Below are 21,257 nucleotides of genomic sequence, written 5' to 3'. Positions count from 1 at the left end.
GGAGTCCATGTTTACTTCCTGGCTATTAACTAATAGCATTTCCCATGAAGGAAAACATCTAACGTATGTGCAATTCATAACAAAGTTTACATGTGTAGCCAAGGATAAACGTCGGAAGCCAGGTAAAGGAGGCTATACAATTGGAAGGCTTAATTGGATGCCTCTAAGTACTGGAGAATTGTATTATCTTAGGATGATGTTGGTTGTGGTTAAAGGACCAACCAGTTATGAACAAATTCGTACAGTGAATGATCAATTATATCCTTCATTTAGAGTAGCTTGCTTTGTTATGGGCTTTTTCTTGATGATAAGGAATACACCAAGGCTTTAAGAGAAGCATACCGTTGGGGTTCTTGCCAATTCCTAAGAAGATTGTTTGTAACAATTCTCGTATCTAATAGCATTGAGAGACCAGATCATGTGTGGTATGAGACACGGGAGTATCTAATTGATGGTATTCTACATCATCAAAGAAGGATTACAAACATAACAGGTAAAGTATACAAAAATCTTTACTTCTTTTATGAGTTCCAGTTATTGTTTAGAACTCAAAAATTAAATTTATTCTTTCTGTTCATAGATTTAGAGCTGGCAATTGAAGAATTGCAGAATTTGGCACTGCTTCAAATTGAAGAGATATTACAATCTAACAAAAAATCATTGAAGGATTATCCAAACATGCCTTTTTCAAGACATGTAGTGCGATCACATACTTTGCTTCTCTAACAAGTTAGCAATAAATATGTAATATCAATACAATAGAAACAATTAAGATGCAGATAGTAAGTAACATCTTTTTCTTGTGTATTGCAAATACAGATGAGCAAACAAATATCTTTAATTCAATCATGAATGTTGTCAATAGATAGACTGGTGGAATTTTTTTCTTGTAAAGGTATGGTGGTAGTGGGAAGACTTTTTTGTGGAAGACATTAGTCTCTGCATTGTGTTCAAAAGGCGATATTGTTTTAACTATTGCTTCAAGTGGTATAGTCTCATTGTTATTACCCAATGGTAGAACTGCACATTCCAAATTTTCTATTCTTGTGCCTACATTAGATAACTCCACATGTAATATCCACCAAGGTATTGAACTAGCTAAACTATTAAAGGCAACAAAGTTGATTATACGGGATGAGGCTCCTATGGCTCATAAGTACTATTTTGAATCATTGGATAAAACACTGAAGGACATTATGTGTATGTCTCATGTGGACAATGTTCCATTTGGTGGAAAAGTGGTTGTATTTGGAGGTGACTTTCGACAAATCTTACTTGTGATACCTAGTGGCAGTAGATTAGACATAGTGCATGCTACTATAAATGCTTCCTATCTGTGGGATTACTGCACAATGTTAAAGCTGACAAAAAATATGCACTTGCAATCCAATTCAATAATGTCAAAAGCAGAAGAAATAAAGAGTTTTTCTCAGTGGCTGATAGATGTTGGTGATGATGGATTTTCTAAGATAAAAATTATATATGAATTTCTAATTACAAATTTCACTGATCCTATTGAATCCACTGTCACCCATACCTACCCAAATATCCAGTAGAATTGTAACAATGAAGACTTTCTAAAGTCCAAAGCTATACTACCTTCAAACATTGACACTGTAGACCAAATTAATGACTATGTATTAAACATTATGCCAGGTCATGAGAAAGAATATTAAGTTTTGATTCCATTGACATGACAGATGTTGCATCAACTCTATGTTACCAAGCTATTACACCAAAGTTTCTACATCCATTAAAAACATTTGGATTACCTAATCACAAAATTAGGCTGAAAACATGCACACCTATTATATTGATTCAAAATTAGGATCAAGCAGAAGGACTATGCAATGATACAAGGCTAATTGTGTCTAGAATGGCTAATCATGTTATTGAATCACAAATTATTTATGGTAAAAACATAGGTAGTTTGGTGTATGTTCCATGAATGTCATTATCACCATCTCAATCTCCTTGGCCTTTCAAGATGATTAGAAGACAATTCTCAATTATAGTTTCATATGTCATGACAATCTATAAATCTCAAGGACAATCTCTTGAATCGGTTGGGTTATATCTACCTAAACCAGTTTTCAGTCATGGCCAACTTTATGTGGCATTCTCAAGAGTTCAAAGTAAAAGTATATTGAAAATTCTGATTCATGATAAAGAAGGAAAACTATGAAATATAACTACCAATGTGATTTTCAAGGAAGTATTTCAAAATCTGTAGTACGTGCTAATCTTTTTAAATCTTTATACAATTAATCAGGACATTAAATCTTGTTGATAATAATAATGTATATAGTGGATGCAGGATTTTTGACCATAATCTATTTTGGAAAAGCATCATCACACCAACTTTTTGGATGGTTTACTACATCACAATAAGTTGAAAGCTTTTTTTGGAGAGTTTACTACAACACAACTGACATGCTCTGCATCTTCAACAACCTCACCTCTTATTTTTGGAGAGTTTGTTACAACACAATTGACATGCTTTGCATCTTCAGCAACCTCACCTCTTATTAAATAGTATTAGAAGACATTAAATGAGTTATTTTGGAACAAATTCATACTGTTGTGGCACAATATTATTAATCAATTATCTCATAACCTTATATTTTGTGTGTACAATGATGTCTTCTAATACTAGGTTCACATAAAAAGGTCATAATTACTTCAAGGAATATAGATTCAAAGATAAAAATTAATTAGAATGTGGAGAATGAATCTAGAATGTAGAGTATTGATAGACCAATAATACAACCTAATCCTAAATAGCATGGAAACATGAAGGTAGTAAGGGAAGGTTAGTTATATAGAGAAAGTATAGATGAGAGCCAATGCCATTTATTTCATAACTTGTAACACTATGCCAGAGTATTAAGGTTTTCTGTCTCCAAACAACACTTGCAAAAAATATCTTAATTTAATATATAATTGGGATGAAAATGCTACTTTGGTCATTTTGATACAATTAGCAATTTGATAAAGGAACAACGTGAGAGATAGGTGTCGTATCTTCATTCTCCACACTCCTCAGACTTATTTTTAGCCTTTGGTCATTTTCAACATCTGGTACTTTATCACAATAGCATCAATACTCCTAAAAGTAAAGATAAACATATAGCAAAGATGACTAATCAATAACAAAATAGTAAACTTTGTTTGCAAAAGTGTAATAAATGATTTGGTGAAGATGTTACAAATATTTTGTTTTGATTTTCTACTAATTATGGCACTTCAATCATCTCATCCATTTTCTTTTGTATCATAGTTCAGTTTCATGGTTTAATTTTCTATGTATACACATTATTTGAGTTCCTTCTGTAAGATTCTCTTATAATACCTTGCAAGCAATTCTATAATTTCTTAATTTTCTAATCCTTTACAAATTCTAGATATATATCCTAAACATTTTGAAATTTATTTATCAATCTGATTTTAAGTAAATCATTTTCCAATGAGAAACTATTAGTTCAAATGGGGCTAATGGGCCTAATGGCCCTAATGATACTGAAACCTATTTCTACTCTGCATAATCCCATGTTTTTTCATCTTGGGTCTAATAATACTCTAATATTAATTTCTCAGTCTTCATTCCATGCACTATCCCACCCATTGGGCCTTAATAAGTAGCTCGTGCATTTGATACACAGTTATTATTCAGTTCACACATGACATCCTCAAACTTTTCAATTGCCTATTTCACGAGCCAATAGTGTATTCGATCACTTATCATTCGTTATATGTTGTTTCTATTTCCTAGAACACTTCTTTGCCTATTTCACTCACCAATTGTGATATCCATTCACCCTTGTCCAAAACACGAAAACTAAGACAGGGTTGGTAGACAAACAACCTATATCTCACGCGCAACCACAGGACATTGGTAGAGCACCGTCAGTCCATCTCACGGCTAATCACAGCAGAGTTATGTGATGCAATCCTACCCCCCAAGGGCATTGGATAGAAGACTCCAAAAAGATTGAGCCAAAGATGCAAGAGAAGGTCCTAGGGTTCTCATGAGCCTTAAGGTAGATTTTGGACCCATGGGCTAAGTATGAGCCCACTTATCTTTGTACATATTAGATTAGAATTTCATTATTTTTGGGCCTTGTATTTAGGGCTCCATAGTGTAGGTAGGGTACCCTAGAAATGTAGGATTTTTCAACCCTTGTATTTTAAGGCACCTAGACTAGTTTTTGTATTAGGGGTAGTTTTGTAATTTCACATGCATTAAGTGAATATTTGATGTGTGTTGAGAAATAAATTTAACTGAATTGGGATATGCCCAATCCAATTAAATTTTAGAGGGGGAGGTGAGCATTTGCTTGCTACACCTCATTGCCACATCATATAGTCAGACTTTGTGCATGTCTTTCATACTTTACATGCCTCATGACACCTAAGCACACTTAGTGGAGAATCTTGGACTTGATCTTGGATTAGTGGGCTGAATCATAGCTAAAATTCACTAATCATAATTAGTGAAAGTTTGACTCCAAAATTTGGCTCCACAAATTCAATTTCAAATTCAAGTAAAATTTGAATAGAAATTCAAATTTCCCCCCAATTTTGTGTGACACTTAGGCTATAAATAGAGGTCATGTGTGTGCATTTTTTCAACTTTGATCATTTGAGAATTACATTTCAAAGTTCAGACCTCATTTGAGGCAAAATTTCATGTGCATTCTCTCCCTCCACTCATCTTCTCCTACCTTCAAGCTCTTATCCATGGCTTTCTATGGTGGTGAGCTTGTTCTTGACTCATCTTCTCCTTGAATTGGCGTCTCCAATCATCTTTCTTCCTTCTCCATTCCACTTCCATTGATCTTCAAGAAGCAAAAAACTCCATTGATGAAGAAGATTCAAGGCCTTCAAGCTCCACATGGAGTTACATCATTACGCGTCGATCCATTTCACCTGGTAAGAATCTTCATACTACTGCACTCTAGGTTAAAATTTTGGATCATCTCTATCACAGACCAAAGATGATGTTATGGTTTTTAACTTGATGCAAAAAATTGATACTTTCAAAATAGGAATATCATTCTTCGATAACATAAATGGGTATGTGCATTGTGTCTTGCAACTCCGTGGCATGTACTAGACCAATCCCATATCTCTTGGTTTACTACTACTAGCTAGGCATGCATATTTATTTTTAAGCAGTTCTAGCTTTTAAGCAAAAGGGTAATTTTAAATCAGAGACTATATAATGCTAGATTAATAATTGTTAACTGAAACAAATTTAAGGCAAAAGATGTTGTGGATAAAGCGAGAAAAGATTCTCTATTTCTTTTTCTAATTTTTTTTGGTATATTTTTGTACACATTGGACTGACATATTGAAAATACTGAATCACCAGTGATAAATGTTTTTGCGGTGTCATTAGAAAAATTCTATTCTTCAGATACTCACTTCTATTTTGGGGTATTTGATTTATATATATGTCGACAATAATATTTACTCAAAAACCACATTTTATTATTGTTTATGGCTTATGTCAACACCCAATTGAACAACAAAAACATCACTACTAATATCAAAGTTGATACAGATTCTAATGTAAGTTTGTGTTGAACCTTTGTTGGTTATCTGCTCTTTTCAATTGACATTTGTATTCCTTTGCTTTGTTATTTATGTTCCATGTATAGTATTATCAATCCAATTTTTGTGATTGACATTTCATATTTGTTCAAGATGTACCAATTACCATGTACTCATTTATGAAAGGTGCAGGATTCACCCATTTGAATTTGGAAGGGATTACGGAATGCAAGATTGTTAATTACAATCATTAGAGGAAGTCTACAAAATTTGGTTGTGGATGAAGGTCTTTAGCATAATCACAAATTTTGGAAGCTGGAATGCAAATTATATTTGTGTTTCCAGATGCAACATCTAACTTTGTGTTTATTTTGAATTTGTTTGTAATTTAAGTACATTATACTATACTAATATCTATAAATTTTTGTTTATATCTCTTGGTGGTGTATTTTGTGGGAAATGATTCCAAGAATGCTTGTGTTAGGAATCTTTTTGTGAACTTATCATTTTGTGGATAGATAGTTTATTATATAAAATATATTGCGTATTCTAATTTTATTACATTGAGTTTTCATTTACTTCTTTTCAAGGATGACTTATGTTTTATTTTTAGAGCTTTTACAACTTTGAATGATAAGTTATGCCGTGTATAATTATAGTTGGTTTTCAACTCAGATGCTTGGTTCATAAATATTTAGTAACATGTGAAATGTTGTGTCTTGTGTTTTACATTTTAGAGGTTTTAGTTTTAACATTTCCTAATAATCTTATATTAGTTTTAGTTTTCGTTTACTAAATTTTACAAAGTTAAAGATTAGACTCAGTTAATAATAAGATCAAATCAAATCAAATGTCTAGTTTTGTTATTTATGTAATGAAAGTATATAATTACAGTAATTTGTTTTTTCCAATGTTTGGTGTATCAAACTAACAAATCAGTTAATAATAAGATATAATACAAATTATGTTTAAATAACAACATTATTGTTTTGTTAAAGTTACATATGATTTTCTAAAAATTAACTTTATGTTTTTTTTTATAAATTATGAAAACTATGCAAAAAATATAATTTTAACTAAATTATATCAAATTATATTTTATTTATGTAGTTGATTTTCTTAAAATTATAATATATATATATATATATATATATATATATATATATATATATATATATATATATATATAAGATTTTTGAAATAGTAGTTATTTTAACATTCAACTAATTACCTATAATAGATACAAAGAGAGAGTTTGTCATACCATGTTACTTAAGAAATATACTAGACAAACAAAATATAACAAAAGATAGAATAATGTTAGCATATCTTGTTAACTCAATAAAATGATAAATTATAACACTGTATGATTTTTTTTTTCTTATTCTATCATATTCGACCAGGAGATGAGTCCTAAATTTCCTTAAGAAATAGAGATTAGAGTCTAAAAACTCATATGGTAGACTTATTTAAAAAATTTAAAGTTAAGAATTTTAATAAAATAATTTAAGTTATAAGATGTATTCACAATTAAGTGCAATAATAAGATTTCAACATAATTTAATACTTAAATTCAAATAAAGGGTAATCTAACACTATATATATATAAGACATACAATATCATATCCAGTAAAAAAAAAGAGATTCAATGTTATTAAATGCTTGCAATATGTAATAATATTTAAAACGTTAAATATAATTTTGAAAGAAAATAAATCATTACATAAAATATAAATATATTTTATGATAATTTCAAACCAAACAATAAGAAAATAAACAGTAGTTTTAATATATTGATAGGGTTGTTCACAGATTGGATTTGATCCGTTTTGAAGAGAAAAATCATCTAATCTAATCATTTTGGTTTTATTGATTTATCATCTAATTGATTTAGGTTTAAATTTTAATCTGATATGATTTAAAGCAATTTCGATTGGATTGACTTTCGATTTTATTCTTACTTTTATTAAAATATTAAATAAAAATATAAGATATAAATAGTAAATATAATTAAAAATATCAAATATTTAATTTATATGTAACTATATAACTAGTAATAGTATATTTTCCCATCTTAACTCAAATAGGTAGTAAAAAACTAATTGTATTTTTTATAAATAGGTATAAGTTATATGATAATTTTACAAATACATAGGAAATAAAAATAAAAATGAGTGATTTTATAAATATATGAATATATATATATATATATATATATATATATATATATATATATATATATAAATTCAGTTTGAATCAATTTTTAAATTCAAATCTGAAACCTGATTTGATCCAATAAAAAAATTAGTTTTTTGATTTTTTTAATCCGTTCAGTTTTCCGTTTATTTAGTTGTCGGTTTTTTGGACCAATTTCTTCGATCCACATTAAATTTAATCGGTTTATGAATAATCCTAATACTGATCATAAAAAATAAATAAAAACTAGGTTAAAATATGTTTGTGATACCTAATAAATACCCAAATTTATATTTGCTCCCTAATAATTTTTTTCTTCATATTTGTTTCCTGATAAAACAAAAATTTTGTTTTTTTTGTCCTTGACACTATTTTTTATTCCCAGATAAATTAATGAATTTTGTGTTTATATCTTGATAAATTTTTTTCATTTGTTATTAAATAAATTTTTTTATTAGGAAGCAAATACAAAATTCACTATTTATTAGGAACTAAAATAAAGTACCAAAAATAAAATTATTGTTTTATTAGAAAATCAATGAAAATAAAATTACCAGGAAGACAAAGTTTAAATATTTATTAGTTATTAAAAATATATTTTAGCAAAAAAATCATCTTAAAGTGACTATATGCGGTTATAGAATGAAAAATAAGCCCGTAAAAGTAAAATATAAAATTTTATAATGTAAAAAGGTATAATACTTTTCAAATAATTAACACAAGTTAATTATGTTTTTTTATCAGTAAATATTAATTTGTTAGACTATATATTAGTTTTTGTTAGCCGTTAGTGGAGGGGATCAAGTTGGTAACCTTTCTGTTGGATACCAGAGTAACAGAATAATAACTCACGATTAAAATATGAAATGAAAAAAAGAGCATATGAGATCACAATGGAATGGAAAAGAAAAGAATTGTACGAAGTGGAAGAAATTACAACACTTCTCTAACTAAACATAAACACAAAGAGAGATCAGACTAACACTCTCTCTATATTAATACAATTACTAAGAGAACCTCAAAGGAAAAATTATTTTCTCAAAGTAAAATAAAGCAAATATAAAAGATGGAGAAGAGAAATTTTAGGATGCTGACTAAGGGACCTACCAAGAAAAAAATCACTATACCTAGGAAAATTTAACCAACAAAACAAAAGCATGAAGAAAACTGGGATACACAAAACGGTAACCTAACTGCTTATACTATTATCAATTAAACAAGCAAAAAACATTTCCTTTGTCTTTTTCTTACATCTTTACTTTCTTTCTAGCTTCTTCAGCACGGTGCTCTTTACTTTCAACGCCAATTTTCTAATTAAAACTTGAATGATCTTATTATCTTAAAACCATTGTGAAGAACTTTGCGTATCTCTTACATCTTTACGTTTTTCCTTCTTTTGGGAGAAGATGCTACTCTTTAATTTCAACGGTAATTTTCTTTAAATTTGAACGACCACGTACATTATCAGAAACTATGCTTATTTTTTTTTTCCTTTGGTACGGATAGAAACTATGCTTAATTTGATTGGATTTAATGTTTACTTAGATGAACAGATTTGGATGGATTTTCGCAAATTCAAACATTGTAATTACTAATTCTTTTGCCGTTAATTTCTCATTATCTTAATAGTTTGATTTTTAATAAAAGATACAAAACTAATTTTACCAATTTTTAATTTTATTTCCCTTTTTTCTTAATCAAACAAGGAAAAATAAGAAGTGTAGTCTTCTCTTTCAGTTTCTTTGTCTTCAATTTTTCTCCTCTTCTAGATCCGCTGCACTCTTTTTCCTGAATTAAACGAAGCAAAGTCGTACTATATTATTTATTGCTCCATCAGTTTCCTTCCGGAATACTATTTTTTTCTTTAAATCCAGCCAAATGCTGAAGTAATGGCCATATTTGTTCACGCCACACCCAAATATATTATTCTTAGCCGGAATAAGAAAAGAAAATGGTTTAGAATTCTCTTCTTCTTTTATTTATTCCAAATAAATAAATGAATTTATATTTAATCAGTCATATATTTTGCATATTATCATATAGAAATGTATTAATATACATCAATAGTTTTCTTAGCAAACAATTACGATGACAGTAATTTTCTTAATAATTTAGTAATACATCATTTAAGACTTACATAAATTTATTATGTACATTAGTGAATCAAAAAATCAGATTCACAAAATTATGACATTAAACAGAAACATCCTTTCTCCAGTTAAAAACAAATTAACAAAGCAAATTGATCAATCTAAAATTGTCACTAACCAATCTCAGTGTCATTGATCAAGTCAACGATTGACAAATCTCAATTATATTAACTAACCTAAGAATTATTTATTACTTTTTCACTTAATTTATTGAGACTAATGGAAAATAGCAAAACAATTGGAGAAGATATTAATTAGACCAAACATAGGTGAAAATGATGCAAATATAACAAAATTCCAATCAAAAGGTGACTTCTGTATATTCTAATAACCAAAATCATTCCCAATAGTCAAATCTCCATTCTCCACCCCTTTCCACTCTCATTCATTTTCCCCTGTCCTCTCTCTGTCTCTATCTCCCTTATATATTTATACCCTCATTTCCCCAAGCCGCCACCCATTTCTTGAAACTCACAATCCCAATTGGTAAACAACACTAAAAAGGCATGGAAATGGTGGTGGCAGTGCCTCCTCCTCCACCTTCTTCTTCCATGGACTTTAACTTTGATAGCAACTGTTCCTCTCCTTACATCACTGCACCTTCTAGCCCCCAACGCTTTGGCAACTTCTTCTTCAGTGCTCCCACTAGCCCCACTCGCAGACACTCCTCTGCTTCCACTCCCAACACCACCGAAGACGAGTTTGAATTCGACTTCAGTGGTCAACTCCAGAGACCTTCCCTTTCCGCCGAAGAACTGTTCCTTGGCGGAAAGATTAGACCTCTCAAACCCCTTTCCCCTTCGTCGAATAAAAGAAGAGAGAAAAGGGTTATCGAAGAATCATCATCACTATTATCATCACCACCTCCACAACGTAAGCTAGGTAGGGAAAGAGCTTCATCATTTTCCATTTCCTCTGCTACCCCTTTAAAAGGTCGCAGAGGAAGTGGAATTCAAGTCGTGTCTTGTGATGACACGTCATCACAAGGGGAGAAGAGTAACAGCAGCAAAACCTCGGAAAGTGTTTCTAACTCCTCGTTTTTGTCGTCGATTTCGTTCGGGAAAGGGTACCGAAAGTGGAGGCTGAAGGATTTTCTTTTGTTCCGAAGCGCCTCCGAGGGAAGAGCTTCGGACAAGGATCCCTTTCGGAAGTACGCGGTTCTGTCCAAAACGACGGCGCACGAGGATGTCCGGAACGTGAGTTTCCGGTCCGCGGAGAGTTCCGGTTCGGTTTCGAGACGGAGAGGACCGGTTTCGGCTCACGAGTTGCATTACACCGTGAACCGGGCTGCTTCAGTGGAGTTGAAGAAGAAAACGTTGTTGCCTTATAAGCAGGGCTTGTTGGGGTGCTTGGGCTTCAACCCTGGCATGCATCACTTAAGCGCAAGAATTGGGTCTTAGTTAACGTTTTGATTAAATTGTGATTTTGGTGATAGAAACCTTAAAACAATTTAATGTTATGATAAATTACAAGCAAATGTGAGTAGTGTGGTCACAGCTATCATGGTCTCTCGACTCTGCTTTCTCCACAATGTTAATATTATTATGATAGTGATTGTTGCCGTGAATGGTAATTTCAAGTTTTGTTTTTTCAATTTTCTTTATATATTCTCATTTTTTTGTTGTTGGTTCTTTCTTGGTTATATTAGAATTTATTTTTTTTCAGATATACAAAATTAAGTAGATTTGAAAACTTTTAAGATTAGCTTTGGTATTTGTGATGTCACCATCAGCCTAATCCTGTTTTTGTCTACACATTAACAAGTTGTGTGATACTTTTGCACGTTGCAAAATAATTTTCATATTTTTTTATATTCTTTGCGTGTATTTATGACTTTGCTCTGTGGGTAAAAGCGTATTTGTCAAACCATGTACCGAATTTAGGACAGTATTGAGGATTTTAAAATTGAAGGTTAAGTACTCTTTCATAAGTGGGTTTTATGTTTTCCACCCCAAACAACCTGCTACCCACCATAATGTGTTTCCATTAGGTACTTGTATTTGGTGATTGCTAACAGTTTTTTTTCCAAGTTAAAAAGTTTACGGTAACGCCCACAACATAGCATGCCAAGAAAATAACTAAGAGCTTAAATGAATATATGGACAAATTAAGCATGAGCTTAGAAATGAAAAAAAAAAAAAGAAGCTTTTATTCGATATCAGTAGGATGTTGAATAATGATTGTAATATTTCTGTACAGAGCAAGGATTGACGTTGAGTTGGGCACCCACAGTCTTTTTTTTTTCCTCTCTAAATATAGTGTAAGACTACGTGTGAAAATTCCTGATTATTATACCATCAGCAAATATTGCGACGAGAGACATGTTAATTATACTTTAATTTACTTTTGTATAATTTACGAAAAGGGGTTAGAGAAACATGTAATAAAGAGAAATAAAGAAAAATAATATTATAAAAATTGTTACAAAGAATGTTATATAAATAATATAACTATTGTGATGATGAACTGAAACTTTGGAACATACCATGATTTGAAAGAAAAAAAGATGCTACCCACATGCACTCATGTCTCTATAGTTTCTTCACATGTAGTGGGTTTTATTTGTCGCCTTGTCATGTACAGGCAGAGCATTATCCCAATTACAAGTCTCTGAAAATGTAGGTTTTTCTTTTTCTTACATGAAGGGAAGTCATTCTTTAATCTAATCTTTCAAATTTGCTGCCTTGTAATATACCCTCTTCGTCTCCGGCCGCTTATGGTCCTCTAATTATATTATCATACCAAATAAAAATTCAATAATTTTAATCCATTTATCTTACTAGGTACTAGTATTTTCATCTTCACCTGATTACACTTCTACTATTGCATGATGCCAAGTGCCAACACTTGGTAACTTTGATTGTATAATTTATCATTATATTAACTAAACTTTTTGGAATATATCAATTAAGAACTTCTACCATCAGCAATTAACTAGGGACTCAAACCTATGTTGAACCATTTTAATAAAAGAACAATGTTAAAAAGATAAAATTGTTCGCTGATTAGAAGTCCTGCAACAATACTTGTGCAAGAAATTAAATTTTATTTGGACCACTCTCATAAAGTCTGAGAAGACGCACTGCTAGTGCTGAAGCAAGTGGCATGGCCACAGCCATTGAAGTTTGCTGCACCATTACAATTAAAGAGTCCTCAGTTTTATTGGATGGCAACTCATATATATAATGTCCTCCTTTACTTCTATATCGAGATTTCATTATTATACTTTGAGCCTTTGCCTAGTTGCCTATAGGCTATAGGAAAGTACTTACGTACTTGAATGTATCAAATCAAAATTTAGTCAATGAAATAATTGAAATTTTCGAGTGCGTCAGTAAAAAGAAATTGGTGAGAATTATGTTATATTAAATATCAAATTGGTATAAGAGTTAGAGATGTCAAATTGGAAAAAAAAAAAAAAAAAAAAAAAGAGAGAGTCGTCAAATTCAGCGCCAAAATATTCAGCATCATGTGAGCAACAAAAGGAGTCAGTTTTGTTAGGAAGTGAGATGTGATAAATAATTATAATATTTTTTTTTTGTCATGTTTTAAATCATAGAAAATAAATTATTTACTGTCAATTTAAAATGATTTTAGACTGTTATTTCATAATAAATTATTATATATGATAATTAATTAATTTTTATAATAACTATTACTTGAAAAATCTTACTAATGACACTTTTTATTTTGTCTTGCTTACAAAAGATAGCCATTAAATTCTTTCAATTATATATATATATATATATAAATTTAGTTACGAGGAGCATTTAATGGATACTCACCATCACCAAAAAAGGCTTATAGTATTTGGAATCTTTATTGAAATGGGTCTTTAGGAAGGAGCAGGTGCAACCGCTCTCATGAGATATCAACTGGCGCAGTCACAAATTCATTAGAGTTGATTATTCAATTTTAGACAAAATAGCAAGTGTTAGACCTACCAAGAAAGAAGTGCAGAACATTTTGAAGTTATCATACAAGGGTGTAGATAAGGGGTTCAAATTTCCAAATTGTAATCCCTGCGAAATGAATGTGAAAGTTATGGATACCTAACTCAAAATATATGAAGAATTTGTTGGGATATCTTTAATTTTCTTTATGCAAAAGTTAAAAATTCACAAGTTTATAATTTAGGATAATTTATTAAAAGTCCTAGGATTTATAACATATTTGATTATTAAGGATTAGATTAAATATTTAGATTTGTAGTTGGTTCTTGATCTAAGCATTCTTTGACATTTATTGTAAGATCTTTGCGGTTATCAATCACTATCATCAACAATGACATTATGGTTCTTTCTCAACTAAAATCTCTTTATTTCTTAATAGGACTTTCATAACTATTCAGACATGGAGAAGAGAAACTATGTGTAACAGCTAGGTATATTGGGGACTATAGTCTTCTTATAGCGTGTTAACCTAATAGGGTTCTCATTATCTCCAAATGGGCAAATATTGACATTTGCTCGTTTAAGTTCATATCATCTTATCATCTTATTTAGTTATTTAACAGACTCACTTAATTTGACTGCATAAAATAGAATCCACTAATGATAAATAACTAATATAATTATCTTATAATATTAGCCCACATTAATTATTGGAATAGAAAATTTCAACAATCTCTCGCTTAGGCTACATATCGTAACAATTATATCAAAAAAAATTAGGCGTGCATTCGTATGCTATTTACCTTTAGACTTTCACCTTAACAACCTGGTTCATCCCATGTATCAATAATGGGATCATTGTGGCTTTCACCACTACAACAAATGTGACTAGACCCCAATGACCACCACATCAATTCAATGACGACATAGGTCAATATGAATAAGCCACATGAAAATTACATGCAATGTGATCTCAGTTGTGCCTATTTCCAATTGGTCCAACTTAAGTCTTTAGCAAGATCAATCTTAAGTCCTTAAGTACAATTTAAATATTGCAGTTAAACAAACAAGTTTCATAATAAACTTATAAACTGTAATCTTTATTTATGAAGAAAATCGAATACATGAAATCTGAATCCAAACATAGAACATAAAGATTCCTACTAAACCAAGGCAACAACTGAAACAACACCATACGAGCAACGTATATGCTCACATTTTAAGTGTTAACCATTAATTAGTGGGTCAACTAGAATACAAATATCTTTATTTTTCTTAATTCTTTCTTTAACAACCATAAACTTTGTGTCATTAACATCTGACATGGTTGAACTCTTGTTGTTGTTGGAGTATAATCCTACTGAGTTATTATCACAATAAATACTTAATGATCTCTTAATGTTTGTAACAAGAGGCAAGCCAATGACAAAATTTAGCAGTCATATCATATGGTTTGATGCCTCAAAACAAGATATTAATTCCACCATCATGTTTAAAGATATATCTCAATGTGGAGTCTCTTCTATTTAGGCATCCCATCAGAGTTAGAATATATTATGATCTCTAAAATACATTATGATCTCTAAACTTCTAGACTTCTAATATGTATGGATGTAGTTTCTTATTCTCTTCAAATAGCGCATTACATGCTTTACTACTTTCTGATGCGGCATACCATTATTACTCACACATCTCCCTAGGTCTCCTACTAAGAAAAAGCTATTTAGGATGAAAACAAACTTAAGCATATATAAAACTCCCCATAGCTAAAGCACAAGGAATCATTTGCATCTATTCTTTTTCGAGATCACTAATGGGGTACTGTTTGACACTAACTTGTCTCCTTTACCAACATGTGTATCTTCTTGTTTATTATTTTTCATTTTGAATATATCCAAAACTATATTATGATTAGAAAGTTTTCATCGACATATATAATACCAAAAGGATAATTTTACTCCCAATGAAATTTTGGTGTATGCAATCATCAACCAAAATTGCCTCAAAACCATAAGAGGTAATAACTTGATGATATTTGTAGTACCATTGACCTAAACGAAGCCTATTTAAAGTCATAGATGATTTCTTTTAGTTTGCACACCATAAACTTTGAATTACCTTAACAAAGTTTTCTAGTTGCACCATATTGTTTCATCAATGTTATCATTTAGAAACATAGTCTTTGCATCCATCTAATGCAACTCTAAATCAAAATGAGTCATCAGTGTCATTATAGTCTTAAGAGAATCTTTCTAAGAAACGAGAGAAAAATCTCTCTATAATTATTGTCTTCCTTTTAAGTAAAGTGTTTAACAACAAGATTATTTTTATATATCTCAACATTACCCTTTGAATTCCTTTAAATTATAGATATTTGTTTAGAACTTATGGGGTTCGTACCTTCAGGTAATTTGACGATATTCCAAAAGCCATTGTCAACCATTGATTTTATCACATAATTAATAGCAATAATCCACTTTTTTAGGGTTAGAACAATGTTACTTGACTAAAGTGGATTAGATATTCCTTAATCAACCTAATGTCATATTCTTGTTCTTAAAGAGATGCACCATAATAATCCAAAGTTGCATTTCTCCATTTTCTAGTGGATCTTCTAAATGATACTTTTTGAGGTGGTTGAGTTTGAACTATATGTGGTGTTTAAGGAGGAATCTCAATATTGTCTTTTCCTTGAATGATATCGAGAATAACATCATTATTAATTACTAGATATGCTTCTTGTACAATGGCAAGTACAAAGACTTATCCATTATCAATAACAGGTTATTTTTTAAGGATAACACTCTTTATGTTTCCTTCCCCTCCAAACTCAACTTCCTTAAGGAATTTTGCATTTTCATCTCAAAGAATGATCTTATATTGGGATTATAAAACTTACACTCATGAGAGTGCTCAATCTAAACCAACAAAGTAGTAACAATATTTTTAAGTCTAGTTTACCTTAATGCGGCCTATAAGGCCTTGCTTCAGCTAGACATTCCTAAGTGTGCATGTGTCTAATGATGGGCTTATTCCGAATCCATAGCTCATAGGGGGTTTAGTGACTACTTTAATTGGTACCTTGTTAAGGATATAAACTACAATCTTTAATGTATTTCCCCAAAGTGATTCTGGTAGAGAAAAATCATACTTCTTACCATATCCTTAACAGTCCAGTTTCATCATTTTGAAACTTTGTTTATGCTAGGTCTGTCCAACATTGTATATTGTAGACAATTTCACACTTATTGAAGAAAGAAAAAAAAAATGAAGATCTCTAGACATTGCTCACCTTATCTGTTATATTCACCATAGTATTCACCATCAAAATCAGATTTGACAACCTTAATTTTCTTTTCCAATTGAAGTTAAACTTCATCTTTGAAAGACTTGAAAACATCTAGAGAGTAAGACTTCTCATCAATTAAAGAAAGAGTAATTGTCTATAAACATAATAAAAAATATGTCCATTCCATAAATCCCTAGGGAAAGGACCATGAATACCTTATGAATTATTTCTAAGATATCCTTAGCTCTTTTGACACCTAAATTCCTTTTGTTTGTTTTTTTTCCCCTTAATACACTCAATACAAATTTAAAAATATGAAAAATCTAAGTGTCCAAGAATTTTCTCTAGCACAAGCTTCTGAGTTCTCTGTATAGAGGTGTGACCTAAGCGCCTATGCCATAAAGTGATGAAATTATCATTTAATTTATGTTTTGTACCGTGCGAATCCTTCACAACATTTAATCATAGGAACACTCAATATCAATTAAGGACCCATAATCAACATCATTTGAATCACAAGAGAGATTAACTTTATTATTTCCAAATGAACAAGAATAACTGGATTTGTCCAAAATAGAAATAGAAATTGATTTTCGTCTAATAAACGGTGCAACACATGTCTCAACCAAATCCAAATAATAAGTATTTAAAAACAACTTAAAAGTTCCTATAACTTCAATTGCAATTTTATTTTCATTGCCCCATATAGATGATTCTTTTAGCATCACTTGACAAATGACTCCACAAGTAACCTTACAAAAACATACTTATGTGAGTAATAGCACCAAAATCTATCCACCAAATGCCCTTGGGTACGAAAACTAAATTATTTTTAGAACAAAAAAATGAGAAGTTGACCCTTCTTCACACATCAAACAGTGTACTTGGGACACTTTTAATTCATATGTCCCACCATTTTACAAAAGTAACAAGTAAATTATTTATCTTGCTCTTGTGTTACTACTTTAATAGATAAAAACTTTATGCAATATCCTCAACTCTCTTCCTTTTCTTATTAAAAAAAGACCTAGTTTGATCTAGTATCATGATAAATAAAGCCCTATTAGTGTTTTTCGTATAGTTAAGAAAAATTGTCCAATTCCATGCAATTAAGAAAATTCTCAATTGACTCCTTTTAAACTAACAGTTTGGGATTCCAAAGAATTATGAGTAGTGACAAAAGAGTGGTAGCAACAACTACTAATGAGAGAACAATAAACATACAATGCACAATTTATCTTTGAACACTTCATAGTTCACATGGAAAATCAATCCATATAATCACCACATTTACCATCGCAAACATGTAATTATCCAGTCAAATTGTATATTCCTTTGGGCCGAACACAATTCGCAATAATAATTTCACACAACATCTATGCAAATTCAAATTAACCTACGCAACAAAGGTTACTTTGGCAACATGTTATTTCAATTAATCCAATTTAAAATACGAGACAATTTAATTGAAATGAGATGTCTTAAACTTACACATTTTACACATAAATTACAAAACCAAAAATTGTAGGTGTACATTATTTGTTTAATGATTATGTAATCATTAAACAATCCTCAAGTGAAAAAATGTATTTCCAAAATAATTTTCAATTTCACAAGACTTTATATATTGTATATAATCATAAAATATTAATTCCAAATTAACATAATAAAATTGCATCACAACTATATATAATCAACTCCCCAAATTCCATGCAATTTTTTAAAACACACACACACACACACACACACACACACACACATATATGGTGAATAATATTTCTTTATATCCAAAATTCAAATGACATTAGTGGTTGATTAAAAAAATATAATGAAATACAATCATTTAATTTACAAACCACATGCACATATGGATACAATGATATATACTAATATTGTATCCAAATCAATATTCCATACATTGATCTTGTATCAGCCATAAGCCATATATTTGATAAGTCAATAACAAAGAAGTGTTCCTAATATATAATGTTTACGAATAAAATATATGTAACATGACATGCAAATATTTTAAATAATAAACCCATCACAAGATACTCAGCACATGCAACTTTAATTTTTAGTCTTCGGACAAAGAAAATAATTTGTAATTGGTACTCTGAAGATCAAATATTGACAATTAGTTCGGTCAAATAATAGTGTTTCTTTGGATTAACCATTATTCACATGAAAATACTTTATAATTGTTACATATTTATCATCACTGGTATGTTATTATTTGGTCAAGTTGCGTCTTCCTTTGAGTCGAACACAATTCACATAACTACAAGAAAATATATCTTTTATGTTGAAAAAAGTTGTGACTAAAAACTTAAAAAATCTTCAAAAGAAATATTTAGTGACAATATTTTGATTTGTCACCACTAGTCAGTAATATGCGACTCACTGTTATTATAAGAGTGACGATATTTTTGGTTGTCACAAAAATACTACTTTGTTGTGAAAACAAATATCGTCACTAGTATTTTTATATAATCACCACCAATGTCCTATGAGATTTTAGAATGACAAAATAATTAATGATACAATGTTATTATTAGTGTCAATTTTTCGTCACAACTAATTACTAATTGCAATTACTATGATTTTTATTACTATTTTTAAATAAAATATTGTTTTATTATCAATATTATTTTTTAAATATATCAATAATGCATTGAAAATTATTTTTAAATGCTGGAATAGTTATCATTGAAATAAAAGTAAAAAAATCAAATATATCAAAGTTTACATTAAAATATAACAAAGTCATTACATGTTGAACGATAAACTAAAATAATAGTATCCAAAAATATGTAAATCAAATACATTAATGCAATATTTAGATTCTCATAAAAATAATAAAGCCAAGTACAGAACATATAATATTAAAGTCTCAACATCATAATAAAAAATAGTATCTTCATAAGTTTCAATCCCAAAACGACATAAGTAGTATCTTCGTACATTTCAATCCTGCAAATAAATATAAAAAAATAAGATAAAAATAAAAAATTGATATTTTGGTTTTAGAAAAATGACCACATAATAAGTCTAAAAGAAAATATTCAATAAAGGAGTTTCGTATTACTAACCTAAGCACTTGAGTTAGTAGGTGATTCAGATGTCGACAATTCTTCCAATATGCCTACAATTTGACACTTTACTTCATTTTCAAGATTTTGCTTCATTTGTTCTTGGTTAGTTTCAATCAACTCTTATTGGGATTGTACTTCAATATGAAGTTGGGTAATGACATCCTCTTGCTTTTTTGTAATATTTGTCAACTTTTACACTTCCAACTCCAAATTATTTGTCCGATTTTGTGTATTTTCAAGTTGATTTTGAATAATTTATTTGTGTGAAAACTTTTTTGTCATTGGTATTCTACCAACACCTAAAGAATGGTTTGACTTTCTTCCTAATACCATGGCAAAATGTTCAACAAGTGGTACATGAGCTTTTGAAATTTCCTCTTGATATGTATCACCCACATTCTCCAAAGCTTCCTCGACAATGTGGAAAAAATATGTATAATTTTCATAATTACATTAAAATCTTCACATTATTAGTTGACAAGTGGAAAGAAAAACATTTCACAAAAATATAACTAGATATGATATCATAATACAATTAATATCTTTAACTCTAATATTAACATCAAGACTTTAAAATGAATTTTTTCTTTACCATGATTTCTTCTCCTTTTGGAATGCACCAAGTTCCATTAGATCTCATATGTGTGTGACCTTCCAAACTTCCACAGCATCTAGCCATTCACCCGATATTGAATCTTCTTTATATTCAAATTAAATAATATAAAAATAATATAATCTAATGCATGATGCCTTTATATAAATTTCACCAAACTTTCATATATCATAAAAACAATCACAAAATAAAAAATGCATTATTATTATATAACTTATAAGAAAATGAATATAAAATATTAAAAGATGTTACCATTTCAAATGCCTTTTGCACAATTGATTTTGTGCCAATAATTGATTTTATTTCTTGCTTGCTTCTATTAGCTTTATTTGTAAAGCTTCTTTCCTAAATCAAAGTATAAATGATTTTATATTATAAGTATAAACCTATTAAAAAATTCCGTTCAAAATAATAAGATAATTTTACCTGAAATTTTGAACCACTCCACTTGTTTTTAATGAGCCA

At 29.9% G+C, this 21,257-nt stretch overlaps 1 protein-coding gene across 1 annotated transcript; it reads left to right on the top strand.

Annotated features, from left to right (window-relative positions):
- Positions 1-10,262: 10,262 nt before the first annotated feature.
- On the top strand, positions 10,263-11,533 carry LOC114419372. The gene has a single exon (XM_028385024.1). It carries the CDS (start codon positions 10,409-10,411, stop codon positions 11,300-11,302), a length of 894 nt encoding a protein of 297 aa, XP_028240825.1. The 5' UTR covers positions 10,263-10,408; the 3' UTR covers positions 11,303-11,533.
- Positions 11,534-21,257: the final 9,724 nt, after the last annotated feature.

Source organism: Glycine soja, chromosome 7, assembly GCF_004193775.1.
Source record: "Glycine soja cultivar W05 chromosome 7, ASM419377v2, whole genome shotgun sequence".
In the NCBI taxonomy this organism is placed as follows: Eukaryota; Viridiplantae; Streptophyta; class Magnoliopsida; order Fabales; family Fabaceae; genus Glycine; species Glycine soja.
Note: the sequence above shows the minus strand (reverse complement) of the source record. Positions and strands in the feature narration are given on the sequence as shown.